The sequence below is a fragment of the Periophthalmus magnuspinnatus genome, chromosome 15 (assembly GCF_009829125.3).
Source record: "Periophthalmus magnuspinnatus isolate fPerMag1 chromosome 15, fPerMag1.2.pri, whole genome shotgun sequence".
Taxonomy (NCBI): Eukaryota; Metazoa; Chordata; class Actinopteri; order Gobiiformes; family Gobiidae; genus Periophthalmus; species Periophthalmus magnuspinnatus.
In genome coordinates this window covers 31,848,920-31,872,283 of record NC_047140.1, presented here as the reverse complement: position 1 = coordinate 31,872,283, position 23,364 = coordinate 31,848,920, and the positions used below count along the sequence as shown (strand labels likewise).

Here is a 23,364-nt window from a genome sequence, read left to right as displayed (position 1 = left end):
TTACACTTTATTATTAGTCTGTTACATCTCCAAAGCTCAAAATGCGACGTTCCACCTTGTGATGTCATCAAGTGGTAGTTTTCAAGTGAACTCCTCCTCCTTTTACCTTTAGTTCAGTTGAGATAAGTGACAACTCCAGGACTGAAATGATCCAAATGATTCTAGTGAAGGTGGAGTTTAAAAACACAGTGGATGCGGTGACATTTTGTTCTTTTTCTTTACATTTGCATTGTTTTTGTATTAATAGTTCTTGTTCTATTAGTTTTTGATTGTATTTGATAATTTGAAAACAATAAACATATCTTGATTTAAAAAAAAAACACAGTGGAGCACTTCCTGTTTTTCAGTTTGCGAGAAGAACTCAGCGTAAATCTGCAGAGTTTGTGGGTTAAATGTGTGAATGAAACAAAAAAACACAACTCCAGGTCTGTTTGTGACGAGGAAACAACATTAGAACAGATCAGAAAATACTATAATATAAGTCCTTTAAATTTTATCACCCCCTATTGTTCACTAGCCGTCACAGCAAAAACAGAAACTACTTTTGCTATAAAGCTAATTTGAGCAAGGAAAAAAAACAAAAAAAACAAGCCAAAAAAGCAAAGAAACACATTTTGTTGTTCTGTTGAGGGGCATTTTTCAAATAAAACGATGAAACTGCAGAACCTTTGTAATGTGTTTATGTTGAAGGAAAAAACTAAACAAAATACCTCCAGAGTCGATGACGATGTCGACGCCCAGACCTCCAGTCTCCTCCAGGACCAGAGGCACGAGGCTGGACGGGCTTTTGAAGACTGGAATCACTCTGGCTTTAAATCAACACGAAAATGAGATTAATTTCATCAAAAACACACAGTTATGTAAATCCATAAACAAAAACACATGAGATCAGTGCAGAGTCTTTTACCTACGAGAGGATCCTGGACGCCTACGAACAGGTCAAAGGTTAAAAGCTCAGTGCGGTCACGTGTGCACACAAAACAACAGATAAAAAAACATAATGAACAGACCTACAGTCGGGCGGAGCTGCTCCAGGAAGGTGTGGTCCTGTGGAGAGTGCGACGTGGTCAGGACCTTCAGGCCGTGGTACCAGGCGAGCTGGACGCACATGAGACCGAACGACTGGACACAGACATCAAACAGAGAGGGGAACGTGCTCTGAAATGTGTTTACAGAATCCTGAATACTGGAGTAAGAGGCGTTTTGTGACGAGTTCTGTTACACGGGCCAATCAGAATATGTGTTCTAAAGACTCTTTTTTACACAGTTGCGTTATTTTATAGTGAAAAAACATGAGATATAAATACAAACAGCTGGATTTTTGTTGCTCTGTTTGTTCTGCATTAACTTAAATCTCACCTGCCTCACCACAAAAGCTGCGTTTTCCATTTTTCTCACTAATTACCTGCAGTTTGATCCCAAAACTGTGCTCAAGTACTGCCATGTGTTCATTTGATTTTAGTAAAGTACCGTATTTTCTGGACTATAAGTGTCACTTTTTCCATAGTTTGTCGTTGATGTGATTTATATGTGAAATGATTCAAATCTATAAAGTCACATGTTGGTTCTTGTCACAGTGACAGTCGTGCGAGGGGCTCTAGACTTGGACCAGTATCTACTCCTCCTGAACCACTCAACATTTAAAATATCAACATTACACTCATTTAAAAGTCAAAGACAAACACTGAACAAAAATGCTCCTAGAAGAAAATGTTATTCTGCTTCATCTTCCTCTGGAGTGGGTGGATTTGTTCAGAAGCGACACCGAGGATGAAGAATTCAGTGGATTTATTGATTTGGAGTGAGATCCAGAGTAAACTTGTTGCTTGTTTTTTCTGCTTTATTTATCTGATTAACTGTTAATATCTTACGTTAACAAACCAGACACGTGTTCAGTTCTGTCTGTGCTTCATGGAGCTGAATAAATATAAATGTGTTACGTTAGCGTGATGTACTGATATTCAGCCTGTTGGTCCACATTTTATTATGGACCAACAGGCTGACTTTAAAGATAAAATGTCTGTTCTTGGTCAATATTTCCTGTTAGCGTCACTACTTCCTGTCCAATTTTATCTCTATGTTTTAGCAGAATCTTGCAAAAATTAATAAATCCTGTTAATAGATACTGTTGTTCTCCATTTTATTCTTATTATTAGAACTTGACTTTAAAGATAAAATGTCTGTTCTTGGTCTTGGATTTTGTAAAATAAATTTCCCCAAAAATGTGACGTATATGTTTTTTTTTTCATTACTATGCATTTATTTTAGCTGGTGTGACTTATACTCCAGAGCGACGTATAGTCCAGAAAATACAGTAACTCTACTCTGAACACAGCTGTTGAAAGTAAAGTAGAGCAAAGTACCACACTTAGGTACAAATTTGAGGTATCTGTACTTTACTTAAATACATTTTACAGTCTGTACTTTTTTACTTTTACTTCACTACATCTGAGAGCAGTATCTGAACTCTCTACTAGATTTTTTCACGTGCTACTTTTACTTTTATTGAGTATTTTTTACTCCAGTGTGTGTACTTTTACTTAAGTACAGACTGGCGTACTTCTTCCAGCTCTGGTTACCTCCCGACACTGTCACAGAGTAAAATAGTCCTTACACTGGCTCCATCCACCACCAGGACGCTGTGCCGCGCCGTCATGTGAGCCAGAGTGTGCAGAGCGGTGTACGCTGACACGGCATCACGCAACGCCGCCGCCACGGTCACATGACTCAACTGCGCCGGTTTATGGACTACACACAAAACACAACAGAATAAACACAACAGAATAATGAGCCCAAATTACACCACTCTCCTTCTCTGTGTTTTAAACTTTCACTAGAATCATTTGGATCATTTCAGTCCTGGAGTTTCCACTTATCTCGACTGAACAAAAGGTAAAAGGAGCTGTTCACTTGAAAACTACCACTTCACGACATCACAAGGTGGAACAGAGCGTTTTGAGCTTTGGAGATGTAACAGACTAATAATAAAGTGACTCAAACATGTGAAAATGAAACAAAACACAACTCCAGGTCTGTTTTTGAGGAGGAAACATTAGAACATTAAAGCTACAGGAGTCAGTTTTGTGTGACATCGGACCTTTAAATAAATGTTTTAAGATTAGAAATTTAATCTGATTATGATTATTGCAGTTGAAGCATTTCACCAATAAAAAGTGAGGTGCTTAAAGCTAAAGCGCATACGACAGGCTCTAAAAATATTTCTCCTTAATCCGGTGGATAAAACCTGTTGTAAATGTAAATTTAATTTTACACAAATCAAGAAGTGATTTGTGAAGAAAAGTTAAAAATATGTTGAAAATTACAGGAAACCAAGAACCTTAAACCTAAAAATTGCCAAATTGGGAAAACAAAATATAATTTTTTTTTTAGCTAAATATTAAATATTAATTTTTAGCTAAATATTAAATATTAATTTTTTAGCTAAATATTAAATATTAATTATCTTAACTGCGTTTTAGTAAAATGTGTTTATTATAGCATGAAAATAGAATCACCTAAATAATGTTCATCAACGTCGATGACTCCACAGAGCCCGGAGAACGGACAGTCGAGAGGAAGAATCCCTGAAAAACATTCAAATACTAGATTTTAGAAACTTAAAACTCGTTTGAAAAACACAAGAAAATAAAAAGATACTTGACCTACGACCTCCTCGTTCGGCTGGAACAGAGACACTTTGGACCCCACTGGAAACAAACACACGTTATAAAGACCAATGGGACTTTAGGCTCTTTTATGGGAGCCGAATCTTTTGGATCGGTTCATTTCAAAGAGCCGTTCAAAAGATTAGCGCTTTTATTATTTATTTATTTATATGACAGAAGCCAAAGTGAGAACTCATTTTTACAAACTAATCTCAGAGAAACAGCCAAAGACTCAGATGTTTAAAATGGTTCAAGATGAGAGTGGAGAGAGTTTACACTTTAGAATTATGCATAATCAAAGTAAAACATTTCTCTACAATAAAAACATTTAAAAACTAAGTTATTATGACATTAAATATGTTTTTTATGCACAAATCTCTCCCTCGTGTCGCCTGTTCTGCTTCTGACCTGATTCTTGTGTTTGTTCAGAGTTAATCAGTGTAAAAACACATAAAAACTAGAAAGAAAAAGATTCATCTTAGCGTTTTACCTTGTTTAACGACTCCAGCGATGTCTCGACCAACAGACATCAACTCTCGCTCAATCTTCATCTCCCTCAACAGCTACAGCACAAATAATCACAATAATAATAATAATAATAATAATAATAATAATAATATTCTTATTTATTAGGTGCTTTACACTAATAATTACAATAATAAAAACTTTAACATTACATATACAAAACATATAGAGTAAAAACATGAACCACTGAAACACACTATTGATACTTTGCATTGACATCACACTGGGGGTGTTGTACATGTATGTCTATGGTGGAATGCTCAGCAGTTATAATGTTATGGTGACACAACGCACACATTAGCAAACACTGTCAAAAAGTTTTTAAATCATCTGAAGACTCGAGAAAAAATACAAAAGTGATTTAAACGGTACATTTTCAGGAGTCTGTGGTCAGGCTGAGCTCATGATTCTGTTTAAGAGTTTGATTTTCTAGAAAACTGTTGGCTAATGCTAATGCTAATGCTAGCTAGCTTGTGACTGCAGTGCCTCCGGTTAGCTTCACACCCCCAGAGAATGTTGATGACATCAGCTGTAAAGTATCAGTCGTCTCTGTGAGGTGTTTGTGGGCGGAGCTGGCGTTACCTGGAGGTCGATGCTGCTCAGTCCACACGCCTGGACTTCCACACGGACCTGATGTCCACTCACGAGCTCCGGGAGACTCTGGACACACAGCATTTTAGATTTAGTGCTTTTATTTTTATTATTTCAAGTGGGAACTGCTGTTTTGTTTAGTTCCGCTGGACCATTGATGGAGATGCACGCCTGGTTTACAACAGAAGTGCAGCACGTCGACGATTTGAGCCAATTAAAGTAAAAATAAAATGAATTAAAGTGTAATTTAAGGTCATTCTTCCTCCTAAGTCTGGGTCAGTCTGAGAGAAATGTGTTTTGTAATTCTCGTGTTTTTTATATTATGTCTTTTATTATTATTATACAATTCTAACTGTAATTTATATTAATTATTTTAATCAGTGTGTCCAACTTTGCATCTTCAAATCACTGTACAAGCCACAATAATGATGAATCAAACCATCAGTAAAAGAGCTTCTTATTGACCGGACGAGGAGGTTTTATGGCAACAGGAGGTTTTCAGATTGTAAAATGTGACGATGTTATACTCACAGACGGGACAAGGGCCTGTTTTTGCATTGAGAAAATTATACATTGCCATAAAATATCTAAAAAGTAGATTCACAAATGTTGAACCTGATCATTTCTATCAGTGACGAGAGCCTAGAACTTATATTAAACGTAACACAGGGGTCTGTAGTCTCTAAAAAACTGTGAATGGAACAAACGGGCTTTTTCAAATCCAAGGTTTGAGTCGTGTCTTCAGTCCAGTTTATTTCTACAGCACATTTTATAAACACAGTGCTGCACACAGAGAAATAAAATCAACAATTTAATAAAAATGGAATCAAAACAAAGGAGTAAAAATAAAAAGGTAAAACAATAAAATAGACCAATAGGAAGGAATAAAATAAAATGGGAAGGAATCAAGAAATAAAATGAAATAAAATAGGAAGGAATAAAATAAACAAAACAATACAAGACAAGAGAGGAAAACAACTCAATGCACATGTCTAAATCTTGCAGAGTGTTCAGTGTTCTGCAGAGTGTTCAGTGTTCTGCAGAGTGTTCAGTGTTCTGCAGAGTGTTCAGTGTTCTGCAGAGTGTTCAGTGTTCTGCAGAGTGTTCAGTGTTCTGCAGAGTGTTCAGTGTTCTTTGGAGTGTTCTGTGTTCTGTTGAGTGTCATGAAGTTAAAACATTAGATTTTGTCCTTTAGAAACACTGGAGGATAAATAAATAAAAACACGCCAAACCCACCGTCTCTTGAATCACAAACTGCAGTTCTCCATCACGTCCGCTCGCTCGACAGAACAGTCCTTTCATTTTTAGCCTAAAGTCAAAGAAATGTGTGATTTTAGATGATTTGCGTTTCAAATTCGACTCTTCCGGTTTTTCTGTTGTTTATTTATTTAAATAGACCCGCTTCTTCTTCACGCGGGTTTTAGTCACACTGGACACAAACACGCGCCCTGCTGCCCCTCAGCGGCGGGGGGTGGTACTGCACTGACAGAGATCATTCAGGTCAGACGTTCACCATGAAACTAAACCAGCACTGAGAGAAGAAACTGAACACATGTGATGAGAATATGTGTCCAGAATACTCATTTAGAGTAACTGTAATCTGGTACAGTTACGTTTCATTTGGTGGTATCAGAGTACAGTTACTTTTCTAAAATCAAAGGAGTACATTGCGGTACTTGATCACACAAGGCTCCAAACTGCAGGTAACTAGAGAGAAAAATATAAACCTGTCTCTGGCTGTGAGGCAGATGAGATGTTTCTTTCTCCAGTTGTGATAATAAATGCAGAACAAGCAGTGAAAAAATATATATATTTTTTTTAATCCTATGTTGCATTTTTACACTATTATTTAAATGAAAATCAATATAAAAGTATTCAGAACACAGCACTCTGACTGTCCCATGTGACATAATATGTTACAAAATACATGTTACTGCAGGGATTCAGCTCAGAGTAGAGCCGCTGCTCCATAGAGAGAAGAAGCTGAGGCTCGGGCGTCTGCTCAGGATGCCTCCTGGATGCCTCCTGGACGCCTCCTGGACGCCTCCTGGACGCCTCCTGGACGCCTCCTGGACGCCTCCTGGACGCCTCCTGGACGCCTCCTGGACGCCTCCCTAGGGAGGTGTTGATGTGCCCCCGGGAGGAGGCCCCAGGGAAGACCCAGGACAATATACAAAACGAATACATGCTTACTTTTTTTTTTACAAAGGTGCAAAATGTTTCCCATCATGCAGCAGTGACCATAAATCACACTGGCCTGGGAACACCTTGGGGTCCCACCGGAGGAGCTGTAGGACAAAGAAAATTGATAGATGCGGGGTTTCAGTATTCTGTAACCAAATACATTTTCAAAGTATTTCTCTGTCACTGTACACGAGTCTATGGCGTCTGCTCTTCTGTTGCTGCAAAGGTTTAGAAGACGTGAGAAAGACTTGAATGGAAAATACACTGACTTCATAAAAGCAAAAGAATCACCTGGACGGGGTTTTCAAAACATATAAAATGTCATCCAGCTGAATCCTTTGCTTTCGACAGCGGCTCTCAAATGTAATATTTGGTTTTGCAGACAACACAAATATCACAATTTCTTTTCTCTTTTCTGTTTACTCCTTGCAAGTGTATCATTATCATTAAGAGAGTCCGGCGGAAGACCTCACCCCAGAGGACCTCCACCAGGATGCACCTCCACCAGGATGCACCTCCACCAGGATGCACCTCCACCAGGATGCACCTCCACCAGGATGCACCTCCACCCACATGTTCATTACATTGTACATTACTCTTTATAATCTGTTTAATTACACTTCTCATTAGTTGTTGACTTAGTTTGCTGCATCCATACATGTTCTTCCTCTTATCGCGGGGGCATCAGTCTAAGCAGGGACTCCCAGACTTCCCTCACCCCAGACACGTCCTCCAGTTCCTCCGGTGGGACCCCAAGGCGTTCCCAGGCCAGCCGAGAGACATAGTCCCTCCAGCGTGTCCTGAGTCTTCCCCGGGGCCTCCTCCCGGTGGGACATGCCCAGAACACCTCCCTAGAGAGGCCACATCTCTAAAAGTTGCTCATTTGATCGTCTCTGCTCTGCTTGTGGAGGGACATTTGCAGTTTAAGACTTGTCCCAAACACATTTAACTGTCAGATATTGCCTTTAGTGGTATAAATACAAATAACACAGGCATTTTGTGTAGTTTGTCCGTGTGTGTGTCTCCGTAGGCCCTGTGTCTGTTTCACATTAGGCCCAGATCTGTCAGGAAAAGGGTTTGGGCTTCTCTTTAGTCTAAAATAAAGTCCACTTTTGCAAGTTTACATTGAAAACCTGCTGTTTGTTTACGTTTAGGGACGTGTGGCTGCAGCTGAGTCACGTGAGGGTCCTCTGGGTGCAGGTCCCTCTTAATATCACACGTATGTGCAGATTAAAGCGTCCGTTTGTCACATCCTTCAAAAAGCTTTTATCCTCTCGCGAGATCTGTGCAAAGTCATAAACGTGGCGTAAAGTCTCGCGAGATGTTAGCAGCTGTACCCCATTTTCCAGCTGTCCCTCTGTCGGTGGAGTTTTAGTGTCACAGGAAAACCTCAGCAGGGGTTTAAAACACTCTGGGGACATTTGGAAGAAGATACTGACCTGTGCGACTCCTTACACAAACTCACCGGCTCAGTGCTTGTAAAAGAAAGCTGAAATATGAAGTAAGTCCCCAGCAGAGCCCGGATGCTGTAGCAGTGTCCCGGGTGCGTTAGCTTTAGCTTCTCTCGGGTTAGCCTGTTTGCTAGCTGCACTGGTGAGGAAATGTATCAGACAAACATAATCTAATGCTTAATCTTGTGTTTGTGTGTGATGTGTTCGTGTTTGGGGCGTGTCTGAGTCTGATTTAAGTGTTTAAACTGTGGATGTAAAGGCGATGTTCTGCCCTGATGGTCACTGTGGGCTTTGCTAGCTGTTAGCCGCTATGCTAACACTGTACAAATCACTGCAACTCTGCTTCACCCTGTGCATCCCGGGCAGTTTGTCTGATTTAACCCGTTTATCTTCATCATTCAGCCCGATTTCTAATGAATAACTTTAAAATTTTCACATAAATTGAGCGTTAAATCAGAGTTTACTTTGCAGCAGTTTCCTTTAAATATGGCGACTGGGTTTTTTTTTGAATCCATAAATTAATTTTGATGGATGTTTGACACAAAACAGAGACTTTTGAAGTTTATTTTGGACATGCACAGGAAAAAAAATACCGTATCAAGACATAGTAATAAAAACACACAAATGGCATAAGTGAAACAGCCCATAAAGATTATTTCTAATAATTATATACGAGGACATGGGACAAAATTGAAATTAGAGTCACAATTATCAAGGCCAAAATAATTGTGATTAACGATTATGTCATGATAAAGATTAAAGTTGCTGACAGTTTAAAATGTTATGGAAATTAATCATTATAATTTTAAACTCAGGAATAACTTACATGTTTAAAGAACTGTTATAGTTTTGTACCGGGGGCAATAAATCTCACATAGGCCCCCATCCAATAAAAATTAATAAGAAGACAGTCCAATCCTGGGCCCCTAAGCCCCGGGACAACAGACCCCTTTGCCCCTCTCTGTCGACTCATCTGTGGATAAGTTGTTTTTTCTTTTTTTTTTGCACATTCTGGTGATATAATGATGACTATCTCCATGGATGACTTTCACGATCATATAAAATGTCCCATGAATGATTATTGTTGACCATTTATTATCACAATAAATGATATTATTGTTTATTGTCCCATCTCTAAAATACACATGTACATGGGTGGAAGTGTTAACATATTTATACCTGCCTCTTTTTCCATGTGTTAAAAACATTTTAACATTTCCTCATCATTTAACCATTTGTACAATCAACTTATTATTATTATTATTATTATTTTTTTTTTACATTACTCTTCTATTAAACTTCACTTATACAATATTATTACCCTTTTGCAGAACTTAATTTCTTTGCACTACTGGGACATTCTTGGTTATTTTTTGGCTGTATGATCAGATCTGAGCTGTAGGAGGTTGAATAAATAACTTGTCTGACTCATTACAGACTCAAACTAACGACTAAAGTGTTTCATTCTGCCGTTTATTTATTGCAGCTCATGATTTTTAATAATGTCATAGATTTTAATAGTTTAATAAACGTCAAAACTTCAGCGATACTGTGATACTCGAACTTCAGATTGTGTTATTGTGACAGGCTGAATCTTCATCTGTTGTGTATCTCATAAAGACGATTTTCTGTCATTCTTTTTGCTCTACACGTTTGTTTAATCCCACTACCAAACTGTCCCATAGTTTAACTCCACACACTGATGCACAAAAGCTTTTCTTATTCAAGCGTCGTTCAAATTTAAAAACAGAGTGCTGCTTGGATGTGTAGAGATTAGGACCAGAAAGGCCCCGTCTCAACTGTAATAATATAAAGGCTTTGAGTTATTTTGTACTTTTTGAGTGCCTCAGTTTTTTTCCCAACGTTGCTTTTCTTAGTCGTCGGCTCGCTCTCTGATTTAAAGTTCATTTCGGTTTTCAAATGAAGCTTTGGGTTTGACAGTTCGTGCGTGACTTGCTCGAAAGAAGTGCCCCAGTTTATCCGCTGAAAGGCCAGAGCATCCACTGGACAAAAAGAGCCGTCCGCTTCAGTCGTGTATATGTTTTTTTTTACTGTGATAAATGACTTTGCGTGTGTTTTTTCACTTCTGTATTTGTTCTCTGGTCATTTAATGGTGCAGGATGTGAGTAAGAGGCAAAACGTTTTCACTTCTTTCTTTTTTTTTCCTGACCTGGACAGCAGGGTTTCCAGATCTTGACCGTTTCCTGTTGCCCAAGAGCCCGATTCGATTCCAATTCCATGTTATTAATTATCTGTGATTTAACAAGAATAGGCAGAACTGAACATTTCCCCCGAACAGGAAGATGTAACAATAGAGCTGAAGCAAGTAAACTCATTAACCACAAGTACCTGAATTAAAAAAAATACTTAAGTAAGAGCCTGTCACTATAAACTACAGTATCTCCAGTTCAGTTTATGAAAGATGGAACTGTACTTTTGGGGTCAGTATTTTGCGCGTGTACATTTTACTTGGATGCAAACTAACAACTAAAGTGTCTCCTTTTGCTGTTTATTTCTTGCAGCTCAAGATTTTTAACATTATTGTAGATTTATAATAGTTTTTGTGGTTTAAATCTGCTCTTGGTTGTTTTGTCAGTGCCATAAATGAGTTAAATATTATTGTTAATCGTTTGTTTACTTCAGCGATATATCAAAACTTCAAAACATGTTATTGTGACACGTTTAGCAACTAATACAATGATCCTCGACCTGGCCCGGGGTAAAACTGAAGGAAATAGATGGAAATAGATGGAATTTGGTGATTGTAATAATAAGTAATAATTGTTTTACGATGGGAGTGGGATGAGACGCTCCATAAGAAACTGACAAGATGAGATTTTATCATTTATAGATTGTTCAGTTTAATTCCCAATTTTGGCCTCACAGTTTTTGATTTATTTTATTTGATATTTTTGTTGTCATTCTAGCAAACTGTAAAAGACGTAACTCTCATAAGGCTTTTGTTGTGCCGTCTTGTCCCGTCCTCATTATAAGACTTAACATAGACTCTTAAACGTGTCACGTGATGAGGAAGCTGGAGTTTTACCGCACTGGAAAAGTAAACGTTTTGTTGTTTTTCTGTCCAGATGTTTTCAAGCATCACTTTAACTTTATCTCTATTAAAATGTTTTATAAACACTCACATAATTCTGGCATCGGGTCGATTGGGCGTCGTTCGTTAAAGTTTTTTGTTACGCTGTTTTCTGATCTGTTCTAATGTCGTTTCCTCATCACAAACAGACCTGGAGTTGTGTTTTGTTTCATTCACACATGTTTAACACACAAACCTGCAGATTTAGACTGAGGGAACAGCATTAGAACACGACTTAAAGCTACAAGAGTCAGTTTTGTGTGATATTGGAGCTTTAAGGGCTGAGTTAATGGCTGTAAATGCTGCTTATGCCTCTGTTGTTGTTGTCGAGTGACAGTTGCACTCACAGACAGGGCTTGTGTTTATACAATCATGTCTAGTGCTTCCTTTGTGTTAAGAGGTGTGTGTGTTTGTGTGTATCAGCTCCTCCTTCTGTTTAAACACTTGTGACTCATCAGATGTGAAAACTGTCAGGTCGGGTTCATAAATACTGAGGTCTCGGGACTGTTTAATGCTTCAGTGTTATTTCTGTGGTTCAGACGACATCACAACATTCTTATTATACTTATAATATTTAACACAGATGTGGGGCATTGGCTTTAGCAAAGGGTGATTTGAATATGAAATATGAAGAAAATATTTAGTACTTCATACATACTTATACTTCATCTTCTGTGTGTGTATAAAATGTAGAAAGTAGTAAAAATTAAAATGTATCATTGACTGACAGGGTGTGTCCAAACATTGGCCCGGTGCAAACTGAACGATAAGTTGATATAGTGACAACTGTGACAGGCCTAATCATATGTGACTGTACTGACCTGACGTGACCTGGCTCCTCCAGAGGGTGGTGTTCCTTCAGTGGGTGGTGTTCCCTGAAGAGTTGCTGACTCAAGATTCAAGGATTTATCGACAGTGTCACGAATAAAAGTGAAATCACATTGAGTCAAACTGTGAGTGACTGTAGAGCAGACACTGTAGTGTTAGAACAGTTTATAAAGTGAAGAGGAGCTGAGGAGGAGCTGAGGAGGAGCTGAGGAGGAGCTGAGGAGGAGCTGAGGAGGAGCTGAGGAGGAGCGGTCTGAGGTGGAGCAGAGGAGAAGCAGAGCATCTATGGTTTGAGGAGGAGCAGAAGGTCCGTAGTCTGAGGAGGAGCAGAGGGGGAGCAGAGGGTTTGAGGAGGAGCAGATTGTCTGAGGAGGAGCAGATTGTCTGAGGAGGAGCAGATTGTCTGAGGAGGAGCAGAGGGTCTGAGGAGGAGCAGAGGAGGAGGAGCAGATTGTCTGAGGAGGAGCAGATTGTCTGAGGAGGAGCAGAGGGTCTGAGGAGGAGCAGAGGGTCTGAGGAGGAGCTGACTCTTGTTTCTGTGTTGCAGGTTTCCCGTGGCGGCCCAGGCCTGAGTGAGTGAATCATGGCGCAGTTTCCCTCCACGTTCACAGGTCAGACACGACATGAGGCTTTTATCTTCTCACTTTGGTAAACGTCAGAATTCATCAGTGTCGTTTATATCAGAGCAGGTTTCTCTAACCTTCAGAACGCTGTTTGAGTTTGGTCAAATTTCATCCAAAGCCTGTGTTATTCTTACAAGTAATAAAATAGTTTGCATCTCTATTTCAAAGTCCACGTGATCAGCCAATCAATACTTCAGGTGATCAGTATCAGTGAAAACGCCTCAAAGAAACGCCTCACAAACCTTCAGTTATTAGAAAACCTTTCAGTCTGACGTGGACGCCGTCTCCTCCGGTCAGTCCACACTTGAGGGACAGTAAATATCAGAGGAGCTCAGGGCGTCGCTCAGCTCTCTGCTCCAGGAGACGACACAGAGTCAAAATAAGAGTTGAATCTGACTTTGCCTTTCTCCTGTTTATTTGTCACAGGTCCAGATGTTTATCTGATCTCCGTGGACGAGAGAGCCAAACATGATCAGCAGTTTCACAGCCTCTCTCCCAACGCCGGAGGTTACATCACAGGTACGACTCAGACTCACACTCAGACTTTTCTTCATCTTATCTGGGGCCGGGTCATGGGGGCATTAGTCTGAGCAGGGACAAGTATTTAACTTCACTGAAATTGTCAACTCTTCACATAAATATAAAAATAATCTTGGTTGCCCATGTGTGAGTGCGTCAAAATACTCACACACACGCCGACAAATGGGGCAAAATGCTCGTTTGGCCGCAGTCTGGAGCCATGTTTCTAAACAAAAAATGTCTAATATATTGTCAACTGCATAATTGTATCTTTGTGTTCTTTTTTCTTAAATACTAAATAGAGTTTTTTCTTTCATCATGAACATAATCAAAGCTTTATGTTTGGTTCCTGCTGTTTGACTCATTCTGTATTGTTCTGTATTCGAGGCTTGAGTGCTCTGAAATGTTCTGTTTCACCGACCCCTTTACACAAACTCACGCCTACAGACTCCACATCGCACTCAAATCAAGACTCTCACGTAACAATATTATTAATATAAATATTTATACCTCAGGAGATCAGGCCAGGAACTTTTTCCTCCAGTCAGGACTCCCTCCTCCTGTTCTGGCCCAAATCTGGTGAGTGAAAAATGGATTTATAAAACAGAATATGTGCCTTTGTCTTCATTACTTTGATCCGTTTGTCCTCAGGGCTCTCGCCGACATGAACAGTGACGGCCGCATGGACATTCACGAGTTTTCCATCGCCATGAAACTCATCAAGCTAAAACTCCAAGGTCACCCCCTCCCCCCTGCACTGCCCCCGAGTATGAAACAGCCCCCCCTGCCCCTGCCGCCACCGCCGGCCTTTGGTGAGTGTCTCGAAGTCAGCAGCACTCCGACAGAACCGGAACCAAGAGAATCTGAACAAATAGAACCTGAACAAACAGAACCTGAACAAATAGAACCTGAACAAACAGAACCCGAACAAATAGAACCCGAACAAACAGAACCCGAACAAACCCAAACAAACAGAACCCGAACAAACAGAACCCGGACCAACAGAACCTGAACCAAGAGAATCTGAACAAATAGAACCTGAACCAAGAGAATCTGAACCAAGAGAATCTGAACAAATAGAACCTGAACCAACAGAACCTGGACAAACAGAACCTGAACAAACAGAACCTGGACCAAGAGAATCTGAACAAACAACCTGACAAATCATTCAGAGTTTTGGATTTGCAGTGCACATCACTTTTTAAAAACCAAAACACCAGACACACGCTGTACACGTAGACTGTTTATATAAATGGACATCGTTAACCCGTTAGCCACCGCGTTCTGCCAACAACAGGCCTTTCCGTCAGTGAAAAGACGCCGTGTTGATCTTTGTTTTGTTGTAGGTTCAGTCTCATTTCCATCTTTAACTCTGTTCTCTGCAGGTCTGCCCCCCATCGCTCCGATCCCCGCTCCTTTACCTGTGGTCCCTCCTCTCCCACTGCCCCCTCTCCCCGTCGGAGTGTCGCCCCCGCTCGTCTCGACCGCTCCACCTCCGTTAACCCAGCCTATCGCCAACGGTGCCCCGCCCACAGCAATCATGCAGCCAATCACAGGCTTCTCCCACACAGGTAAGAATCTGCAGGGGTTTATTCCTTAAAGAGGACACTACAGGCAATTGTTTTGTTTTTTTTGTTTTTTTGGTCAGTTTGGCAACAAGCTTTTATGTGAAAACAACAAAACTGTCCACTTTGCACCGAAATATGTTTTAATATTTAATTCTATCAGCCTCCACAGAGTTATATCAGCCCTTAAAGTGTCGCCTACAAACACCAAACGTTACAGTCTGAACTGAGGTTTTGATGAAAAGTACAGAAGGATTTTTTGATCTGTTTCCAAGTTTGATTTATTCAAGTTTTAACTCCATTAAAATGAGGTGAAATTTGAATTTTTATGCAACGTTTCAGGCAGATCTAGTTTACTCAAATACTAAATAAGATCCAGAATCCCCTCTGCATTTTTCAGTGTCTAATATGACAAGAAAAAGAAGCAAAACATTTAAACCTGGCTCATTTCATGTTTCTGTTTTGAAAGCCTCAGAAATTGTTGATTTAGGCAGTTTTTGCACATAAAACGCCTTATTTTTATATGAAAATCTTACATGATGAAAAAGTTGTAATACCATTTTTCCTCCTGCAGAAGTTTCAAATTAACATCTCTACATTTAAGATTTTGTCTTGCCTTAACAGTAACACTGTGCTGGCAGCTCAGACAAACCTCTGGATTGTGAGAGACTGAATGTGTCTGTGTTTTTAAATTGACCTTTGACTCTTGTATTTATTTTTTGTGGGCAATTTAAGCCCAAAGACCAGTTGCACATTCCTCTGACATACTCCTGGGCCTGTCACGATAACAAACACATTTTGAAGTTCTGTTTTTCGCCGAAGTAAATCTAAACGATAAATGAAAAACACAAGAGCAGATTTAAACCACAAAAACTGTTCTTAATCTACAGTGTCACAAATGCTCTGTTACTGTGTTCTCTCAAAGTTTGATCATTTAATCAGATTTAGGCCTGTCACAATCTTCACTAAACCGACGTAACGTTCAGTATGTGAAAGCTGGAACAGTTTATCGTGGGGACTTTTTCTTTGTTATTTTAGTTTTAATGCACTAAGATCTGAGCTGTAGAGGGTTGTACGAGTCACTCTTCTGGGTAATAATTGGTTCTTTCTGTTTTAAATCTGTTGCAGCTCAGGCCTTTTTATGAGACTGTTTGTTTATAAAGGGTTTGTGGGGATTATCTTGCTTTATTTAAGAATCAAAAGACTGTTTATATTTGGTCTGCCTCTGTTTTAGCCCACGACTCACACTCACGTTTATAATTTTGATTTTCAAGTTCAACTCTGCTGATTTAAGGCTTCAGTAATCCCTATATTGTCGCTTGCAGCTCTTTTCACTCAAAGAATATGCTTCTTCCAGCTCCATCTGTCAACAAATCCTCTTCCTTCAATCGATCCAGTTCCAAATTGCAGAAGGGGCCGTCGTTCGACACCACCAGGTAACGTTTTCTTTCCAAAACACTGAAACATAAAGTAAACGTTGACATCGCTAATGTTCGTCTGCTTCAGTAGTCAGGTCCATTCTGTTCCGTCAGACTGGGCCGTGCCTCAGTCGTCGAGGCTCAAGTATCGACAGCTCTTTAATTCACACGACAAGATGATGAGCGGCCATCTCACAGGTGAGGACACGGAGAGAAATATGAGGCGCGGTCAATGTGCTGCTGCTTCAAAACTGACGTCAGGCAGAACTGTGTGAGCCCAGAAGTTTGAATGTTGAGTGGTAATTGTGATTTTTGCGATTGTGTAAATAAAATCTGACATGAATTTTAGATCTTTTACACATTTTCGTAACAAATGACAACGAGATCTTGATAGAAAGACCAATCTCTGTCTCTGAGGACGACTTCTGCTCTGCCTCTTTAAGCCCCTTCCAAAAAAAAGACTCAAAGTGACTCATGGGAGGCACCAATCCAGCTTTTTCAATCCCAATACCGATTTTGTGGATACCCGATATCAACAAATACCAGAGCAAAGACTGAAAACAGCATTTATTTACTTAAGAAAATAAAAAAATGAGACAGAACTGATCCATGTGTAGCTGTTTTTTATCTCTCAAGTAACAACAGAACAACTTTGTATAGATAAAAATTCAAACATTATGAGACTTTGAGTTGACTCCGATATAGATAATCTTACTGCATCAATAAATAAACAGGATATTGACTGAACCAATGTTTGGAAGCCAATATCCGATCCAGCAAATGTTTCTGTATCCGAAACCCCTACACCAAGATGGATGGACAGATGGATAGATGCCTTATTAGTCCCCGAACGAAAATGCCATGGATTCACACACAAACTGCATAAACACAGACAGAAACAGACACTAGACACAACATAATGTGCTCTGCTCCAGACGCACAGTAGCATCAGCGCACAGGCAGCATGTCTATACCACAGCGTCAGACAAAGTGCTCGTCATAAAAATGCACAGCGCAGCATCACTATTCACTCACTAAAGAAGCTTTTCAGTTTAAAATGCTGAGGAGAGTGCGGTCCCTCAGAGGAAGAACAACATGTGTAATATACCGTAAATTCTGGACTATAGAGCGCACCTGAACATAAGCCGCACCAGCTAAATTTGAAAAGAAAATCAATTTTGTACATATATAAGCCGCTCCTGAATATAAGCCGCAGGTTTTCATATTGTAACGTGAGATATTTACACAGAAAGATGGTGCACGGACACGCTTTTTTAAAAACTGTGCCTGAAAATTGGCACCGACACGACATCAACACGGGATGAACACACCTGCAGGTTTAGAAAATAAAGCTGCACCAACACGGGCATCTGCTTTTATTTCCTCTGAAAGCTTTTGTCGTTTTTTTTTACATCGACCAAGTTGGATTCATTGACGCCGAGCTCACGTGCAGTGGCTCTATTTCCTTCTTTGTTGGTCAAACTTACGTGCAGTGGCTCTATTTCCTTCTTTATCTTAAAAACTGCATCATTTCCATTTCTTCGTGTGTTTTCCATGATGCGCAAAATGACCATTCAAAATCAAAACTAGTGAATTCTTCAGAGTATAATCTTTACCCACGTCTGTCTCACTTTTACGTTTACAGCTAGAGAGCGCCCCCCGGTGGCCGTTATCTGGTAAAATTCTATAAATAAGCCGCACCGTTGTATAGGCCGCAGGGTTCAAAGTGTGGGGGGAAAAGTCGCGGCGTATTGTCCGAAATTTACGGTAAATAACTTTGTCTTTGTCTTCCAGGACCTCAGGCTCGCACCATCCTCATGCAGTCCAGTCTTCCTCAGAGTCAGCTCGCCACGATATGGTCCGTTAACTCAACCATCCGCACGTTTAATTTGTTCTTCTTTGGTTAATCGGTTTTATGAATGTGTCTTAGGAGTTTGTCAGATATCGACCAGGACGGGAAGCTGACCGCAGAGGAGTTCATTTTGGCTATGCACCTCATCGATATGGCCATGTCTGGAGTCCCGCTGCCTCCAGTGCTGCCTCCGGAATACCTCCCCCCAACATTTAGGTAATTACTGAAACACAAAAGTGACTCAGTTTCTCTGGATGTCTGTGTTTGTTGAGGTTAGTTTGAGCAATGTTTGACTTCCTTAAAATGTGTTGCAGGCGTGTGCGCAGTGACAGTGTGCAATCTGACCAGAAGACCGTCCCGGAAGAAGATGAAGAGGAAGCGGACAGTAATCAGGACAAGAAGCTGCCTGGTATGTTACTGACTCCCACGTGTCCTGGAAACTCTGGGAAACCGGGGAAATAATTGGTCTGTTTTCCCAACACGGAAAACACATGGAAAACAAGAAAAATGTCTCCACACTTTGCTGTATTTTTGGATTTCAGATTAATAGACATTTACAGACACTTATTAGAGCAGCTGTGGTTTAAAATCCATCAGAAGGCAGGAAATCACACCTATTTTATATGAAGTTTCTTGTGAGAGGACCCCCAAACCCCATCACCTCGTTCTTCTTACTTGTTTTGGTGAATGTTGGTGTCACATATGGGCGTTCCTGATTTTCCTGTGTTTATAAATACAAAACTAGACTCACAAAGTACCATTCAAATGTGGAGGATGAGTCATAAACACTTTGCTTAAGTCGATATGTTTGGGTTCTCATGTGGTTTTCATCTAATCTAAGTTTCACCACAATTTTCTTGGGTCATCTACATAAGAAAATGTAGTGTTTGGCTTGGTCTAGAATTAATTTAGAAAGGTTTAACACATCTTTCATTATAAAAGTGTAGAAAACGGGGGATCAGATAACTAAAAATGTCCCGGAAAAGTCCTGGAAAATGATCTCAAGCTAATTGTGGGAACTCCGTGTTTATACATCCTCCTTTTTCTATTGATATTTTAAAACAATGGCATGACCCAGTTCCTTGTGTTTTCTTATCTGTCCTTAAAGAGAGTCCTGCCTTAGGGGGAGTTATATTCTCTTTAGCGCATGTGTTTGAGTTCATTTGTATCTGCTGTGTGTTCCCCAGTGACATTTGAAGACAAGAAAAGAGAGAACTTTGAACGAGGGAATCTGGAGCTGGAGAAGCGACGTCAGGCTCTTCAGGAACAGCAGAGGAAAGAGCAGGAACGACTGGCTGCTCTGGAGAGAGAGGAGCAGGAGAGAAAGGTTACACTGAGCCACAGACTGTAAATGGACACAGCTGACCTTCACTCACTTCACTCACCGCATGTGTCCACCTTTAGGAACGTGAACGCCTGGAGCAGGAGCGGAGGAGGCAGCAGGAACTGGAGAAGCAGCTGGAAAAACAGAGGGAGCTGGAGAGGCAGAGAGAAGAGGAGCGGCGCAAAGAGATCGAGAGGAGAGAGGTACAGTTTACACCACACTTAAACGGTTTTGTGCTGAAAATGAAATCCATGTTCTGACTGTTTTGCTCACCAGATGCTCTCGGCTTTAGACCTGTTGTTGTTGTCTTTTCTTTTACTAAATTTGTGCTTCTAATTCTGTTCATATAAAGGCGGCCAAAAGGGAGCTGGAGCGTCAGCGTCAGTTGGAGTGGGAGCGGCAGCGGCGGCAGGAGCTTTTAACTCAAAGAAATCGAGAGCAAGAGAGTATAGTTCTGCTCAAAGCCAGGAAGAAGACTCTGGAGTTTGAACTGGAAGCGCTGGTAATTCTGTTTCTACTCTCAAGCTTCTTTTGCCAGTGGGACATGTATAGATTTCTGTTATGGACACAGAGGGTGAGGCTAATCAGGCTAATGTGGTGTAAAAAATCCTGCTGATACGGCCAAACTTCACTTTAATAGATCTGTTTGTGCTATAACTGCAGCTCACCACTGTACAGACTCTAACTGACACAATGACTGTACCAGAGGGGGAATGTAATGAAGTAAAAGTAGTAAAATACTTCAAACTAGATTTTAAAGCGAACATTTTTGACTTTTACTACATTTGAGATTAGTATCTGTACTTTCTTCTACTGTACTTTCTTTTTTAACTGGACTGAAATGTAAGTAAAACTGAGAATTTTGTTTCTGTTGAACAAAATTCAGCTCAAATCTTCATCAAAATCACCACATTTGACTCAAAACCTGAGAGAAATACTTTAACTTTTTACTCTTTAAGTACATTTTTAAACAGGTACTTTAATACTTTTACTTGTAGATTTTTTCATGTGATACTTTTACTTTTACTTGACTTTTTTTTTCTTTTTTTTTTGCTCCAGTACCTGTACTTTTACATAACAGAAAAAAGTACAAATACTGCAAGTACCGGACAAAATTGAGTACCTTATTTTCTTACTTTCCACACTATAAGTCGCACCACCGAAAAAGTGCATAATAATGAAGAAAAAAACATGTATAAGTCGCATTTTTGGGGGGAAATTTATTTTACAAAATCCGATATATTTTAATAATTTCACATATAAGTCGCACCCTCGGACAAACTGAAAAAAAGTGGCTTAAATTCCGCAAAATCCAGTACTTCTTCCACCACTGGCCTGTGCTGTCGTCACATGGGGCTCACGCTTTTAGATGTTGGACGTTTCAGTTTTAGGATTGTAGATATTTGTCACATTTGAATGTTTAAATACAGCATTTTTTTTTTTTTTTTTTTCCAGAATGACAAAAAAACGCAGCTTGAAGGAAAACTGAAGGACGTCCGTTTTCGCCTGTCGGCTCAGAGGAGGGAGGTGGAGCAGACCAACCAGTCCAGAGAGACGCGCATCGCAGAGATTACCTCACTACAACAACAGCTTCAGGTCCAAACACAAACACACACAAGCACACACCAACACACACCGTCTATAAACAGTTTACTGAGTGTGCTCTGATTTCACTGAAGCATTTTCCAGTAGCTCAAAAATATGTCATGGGACGATATTGAAATTTGGTGTTGTGATTATCATGGCAAAAAATAACTGTGACAGGAAAATTATTAAAGTTGAACAGTTTAAAATGTTCTGGACATGAATAATTATAATTGTAATTTGAACATGAACAGGTCCCATATTTAAAACGGCTCTTACAGAAGTGAAAACAACAGAAGTATGTTTGTTCTGCACATTCTGGTGAGGTAAACGTCATTATCTTTGTTGCCAATTCTCATGTTTGTATAAAATGTCCCACTAATTATGTCAGACACGTTGGGTCCTGCTCTCTATAAACTGTATTTGCATTGAGACTCACGTGAGCTCTGTTTCCATGTTCACATCTGTTGACTCAAAACACGGGCTTGTCTGCAGCAAAGGGACTTGACTTTGAATCATGATGTGTCTCACTCTTCTGCAGCTGCGTGTTTACACCTCTCAGGCCCTGTTTGAATGTCACATGTGTTCTACAGGACTCACAGCAGTGGCTCGGGAGGCTCATACCCGACAAACAGAGTCTGAACGAGCAGCTGAAGCAAGTCCAGCAGAACAGCCTTCAGCGTGAGTACAGCTCTGAGACGGCTCCGTGGACACTAAAAACTCTCAACATGTTTGACATCGGGGCCCTGACACAGAATCACCAAACAATACACACATGTACAAGTCTCAGGCTAATCACAGATGTAAATAAATAGATGGATTATCATGTGGGATGGTTATTTGAAAAGGTGTTACCACATACACAGCACATGTCGTACACAAAGTCATACAAACTGTTTACGGAATAAGAAAGACATTAAAATCATAATACAACAAATCAAAACATAATCATCATGAAAGTAACAGTAAAAGAGAAGAGGCAGAATATAAACCTTTGTCATATTCAGCTCAACAGAACAGTTTGAGCCTGGATTTAAAAGTAGAGGTAAACGTCAGGAAAACTGAAACACTGATTCACCTGGTTTAGTCCTGGTTTAGTCCTGGTTTAGTCCTGGTTTAGTCCTGGTTTAGTCCTGGTTTAGTCCTGACTCTGGGACCAGCAGGAGGCCGGGAATACACCGGGACTAAATGAGGCCTAAACTGGACCTTAATCAGGACTAAACCAGGTCTAAATTCAGACTAAACCAGGACTGAACCGGTACTAAACCAGGACTAAATGAGGCCTAAACTGGGCCTTAATCAGGACTAAACTGGGACTAGACCGGGACTAGACCGGGACTAGACCGGGACTAACTTGGGACTAACTTGGGACTAACTTGGGACTAACTTGGGACTAACTTGGGACTAACTTGGGACTCAATTGGGACTCAATTGGGACTCAATTGGGACTCAATCAAGACTAAACTACGACTCAATCAAGACTAAACTGGGACTCAATCATGACTAAATCAGGACTCAGGACCAGGACTAGAGCAGTTCGTTCCTTGTCACAGTGTGAGTTGGTTCATGTGGCACTAACATCGGAGATATTCAGACAATCGGACCAACTGTCCAAAATTTCATGTCAGCAGCACATTTAGAAATATATTTTCTAAGTCTAAGAGTCTAATGCCTGATTTCTATCCCATATGGTGGTGGTGGAGCCCCATATGGTGGTGTCGGGGCTGTATATTGAGCGGGTGATTTGCAGACGGCCGTTTATACCCACCTGGACTGTGGGGCGTATTTGACCAGTGCAGCGTTCACATTATCTTGTTGTATTTACAGGGGACAGTCTTTCATCACTGCAGAAAGCTTTGGAACAGAAGGAAATGAGCCGGCAGCAGCTCCGAGAGCAGCTGGACGCAGTGGAGAGAGAAACCAGGGCCAAACTTCTGGAGATAGATGCGTTTAACACTCAGCTCAAGGTAAAGGCGTCCTCCACACACTGAGCAAACCGACGTGCTAACTCTGCTTATTCTGCAAATACAACTGCATGGAACATAAAGACACACTTTTAAAAACATAACTCCGGTTCTTTGAGAAGTTTAGAAGTTTAGAAATGTGCTTGCTCAGGTCGGGCTTGTAGATGCAGGGAATGGGTT

At 40.3% G+C, this 23,364-nt stretch overlaps 2 protein-coding genes across 8 annotated transcripts in view; one reads left to right on the top strand and one right to left on the bottom strand.

Annotated features, from left to right (window-relative positions):
• cryzl1 (crystallin, zeta (quinone reductase)-like 1) overlaps window positions 1-6,186 on the bottom strand; it is a 29,012-nt gene extending 22,826 nt beyond the window's left edge. For 2 of the 4 annotated variants that reach the window (XR_008648961.1, XR_008648960.1), the window contains exons 1-9: window positions 6,018-6,169; window positions 4,773-4,850; window positions 4,156-4,228; window positions 3,663-3,707; window positions 3,516-3,584; window positions 2,615-2,748; window positions 1,011-1,122; window positions 908-928; window positions 711-809 (exon numbers count right to left, since the gene is read on the bottom strand). Coding sequence is in view for 1 of the 4 variants with exons in the window: in XM_033979712.2 (XP_033835603.1) it covers window positions 711-809; window positions 908-928; window positions 1,011-1,122; window positions 2,615-2,748; window positions 3,516-3,584; window positions 3,663-3,707; window positions 4,156-4,228; window positions 4,773-4,850; window positions 6,018-6,083 (697 nt within the window). In the remaining 3 variants the exon portion in view is untranslated. Of the gene's footprint in view, window positions 1-710; window positions 810-907; window positions 929-1,010; window positions 1,123-2,614; window positions 2,749-3,515; window positions 3,585-3,662; window positions 3,708-4,155; window positions 4,229-4,772; window positions 4,851-6,017 lie in introns of all 4 variants that reach the window. The other 2 variants (XM_033979712.2, XR_008648962.1) reach the window with 2 other exon arrangements.
• A 2,110-nt stretch (window positions 6,187-8,296) lies between these two features.
• Window positions 8,297-23,364, top strand: part of itsn1 (intersectin 1 (SH3 domain protein)) — a 50,720-nt gene continuing 35,652 nt past the window's right edge. For 2 of the 4 annotated variants that reach the window (XM_055227074.1, XM_055227076.1), the window contains exons 1-17: window positions 8,303-8,466; window positions 12,883-12,946; window positions 13,385-13,477; window positions 13,993-14,056; window positions 14,129-14,289; window positions 14,863-15,048; window positions 16,400-16,478; window positions 16,549-16,658; window positions 18,255-18,318; window positions 18,391-18,528; window positions 18,627-18,721; window positions 19,500-19,639; window positions 19,717-19,839; window positions 19,989-20,138; window positions 21,092-21,232; window positions 21,814-21,901; window positions 23,048-23,187. In XM_055227074.1, coding sequence (XP_055083049.1) covers window positions 12,919-12,946; window positions 13,385-13,477; window positions 13,993-14,056; window positions 14,129-14,289; window positions 14,863-15,048; window positions 16,400-16,478; window positions 16,549-16,658; window positions 18,255-18,318; window positions 18,391-18,528; window positions 18,627-18,721; window positions 19,500-19,639; window positions 19,717-19,839; window positions 19,989-20,138; window positions 21,092-21,232; window positions 21,814-21,901; window positions 23,048-23,187 — 1,800 coding nt within the window. In that variant the 5' untranslated portion in view covers window positions 8,303-8,466; window positions 12,883-12,918. Of the gene's footprint in view, window positions 8,467-12,882; window positions 12,947-13,384; window positions 13,478-13,992; window positions 14,057-14,128; window positions 14,290-14,862; window positions 15,049-16,399; window positions 16,479-16,548; window positions 16,659-18,254; window positions 18,319-18,390; window positions 18,529-18,626; window positions 18,722-19,499; window positions 19,640-19,716; window positions 19,840-19,988; window positions 20,139-21,091; window positions 21,233-21,813; window positions 21,902-23,047; window positions 23,188-23,364 lie in introns of all 4 variants that reach the window. The other 2 variants (XM_055227077.1, XM_055227075.1) reach the window with 2 other exon arrangements.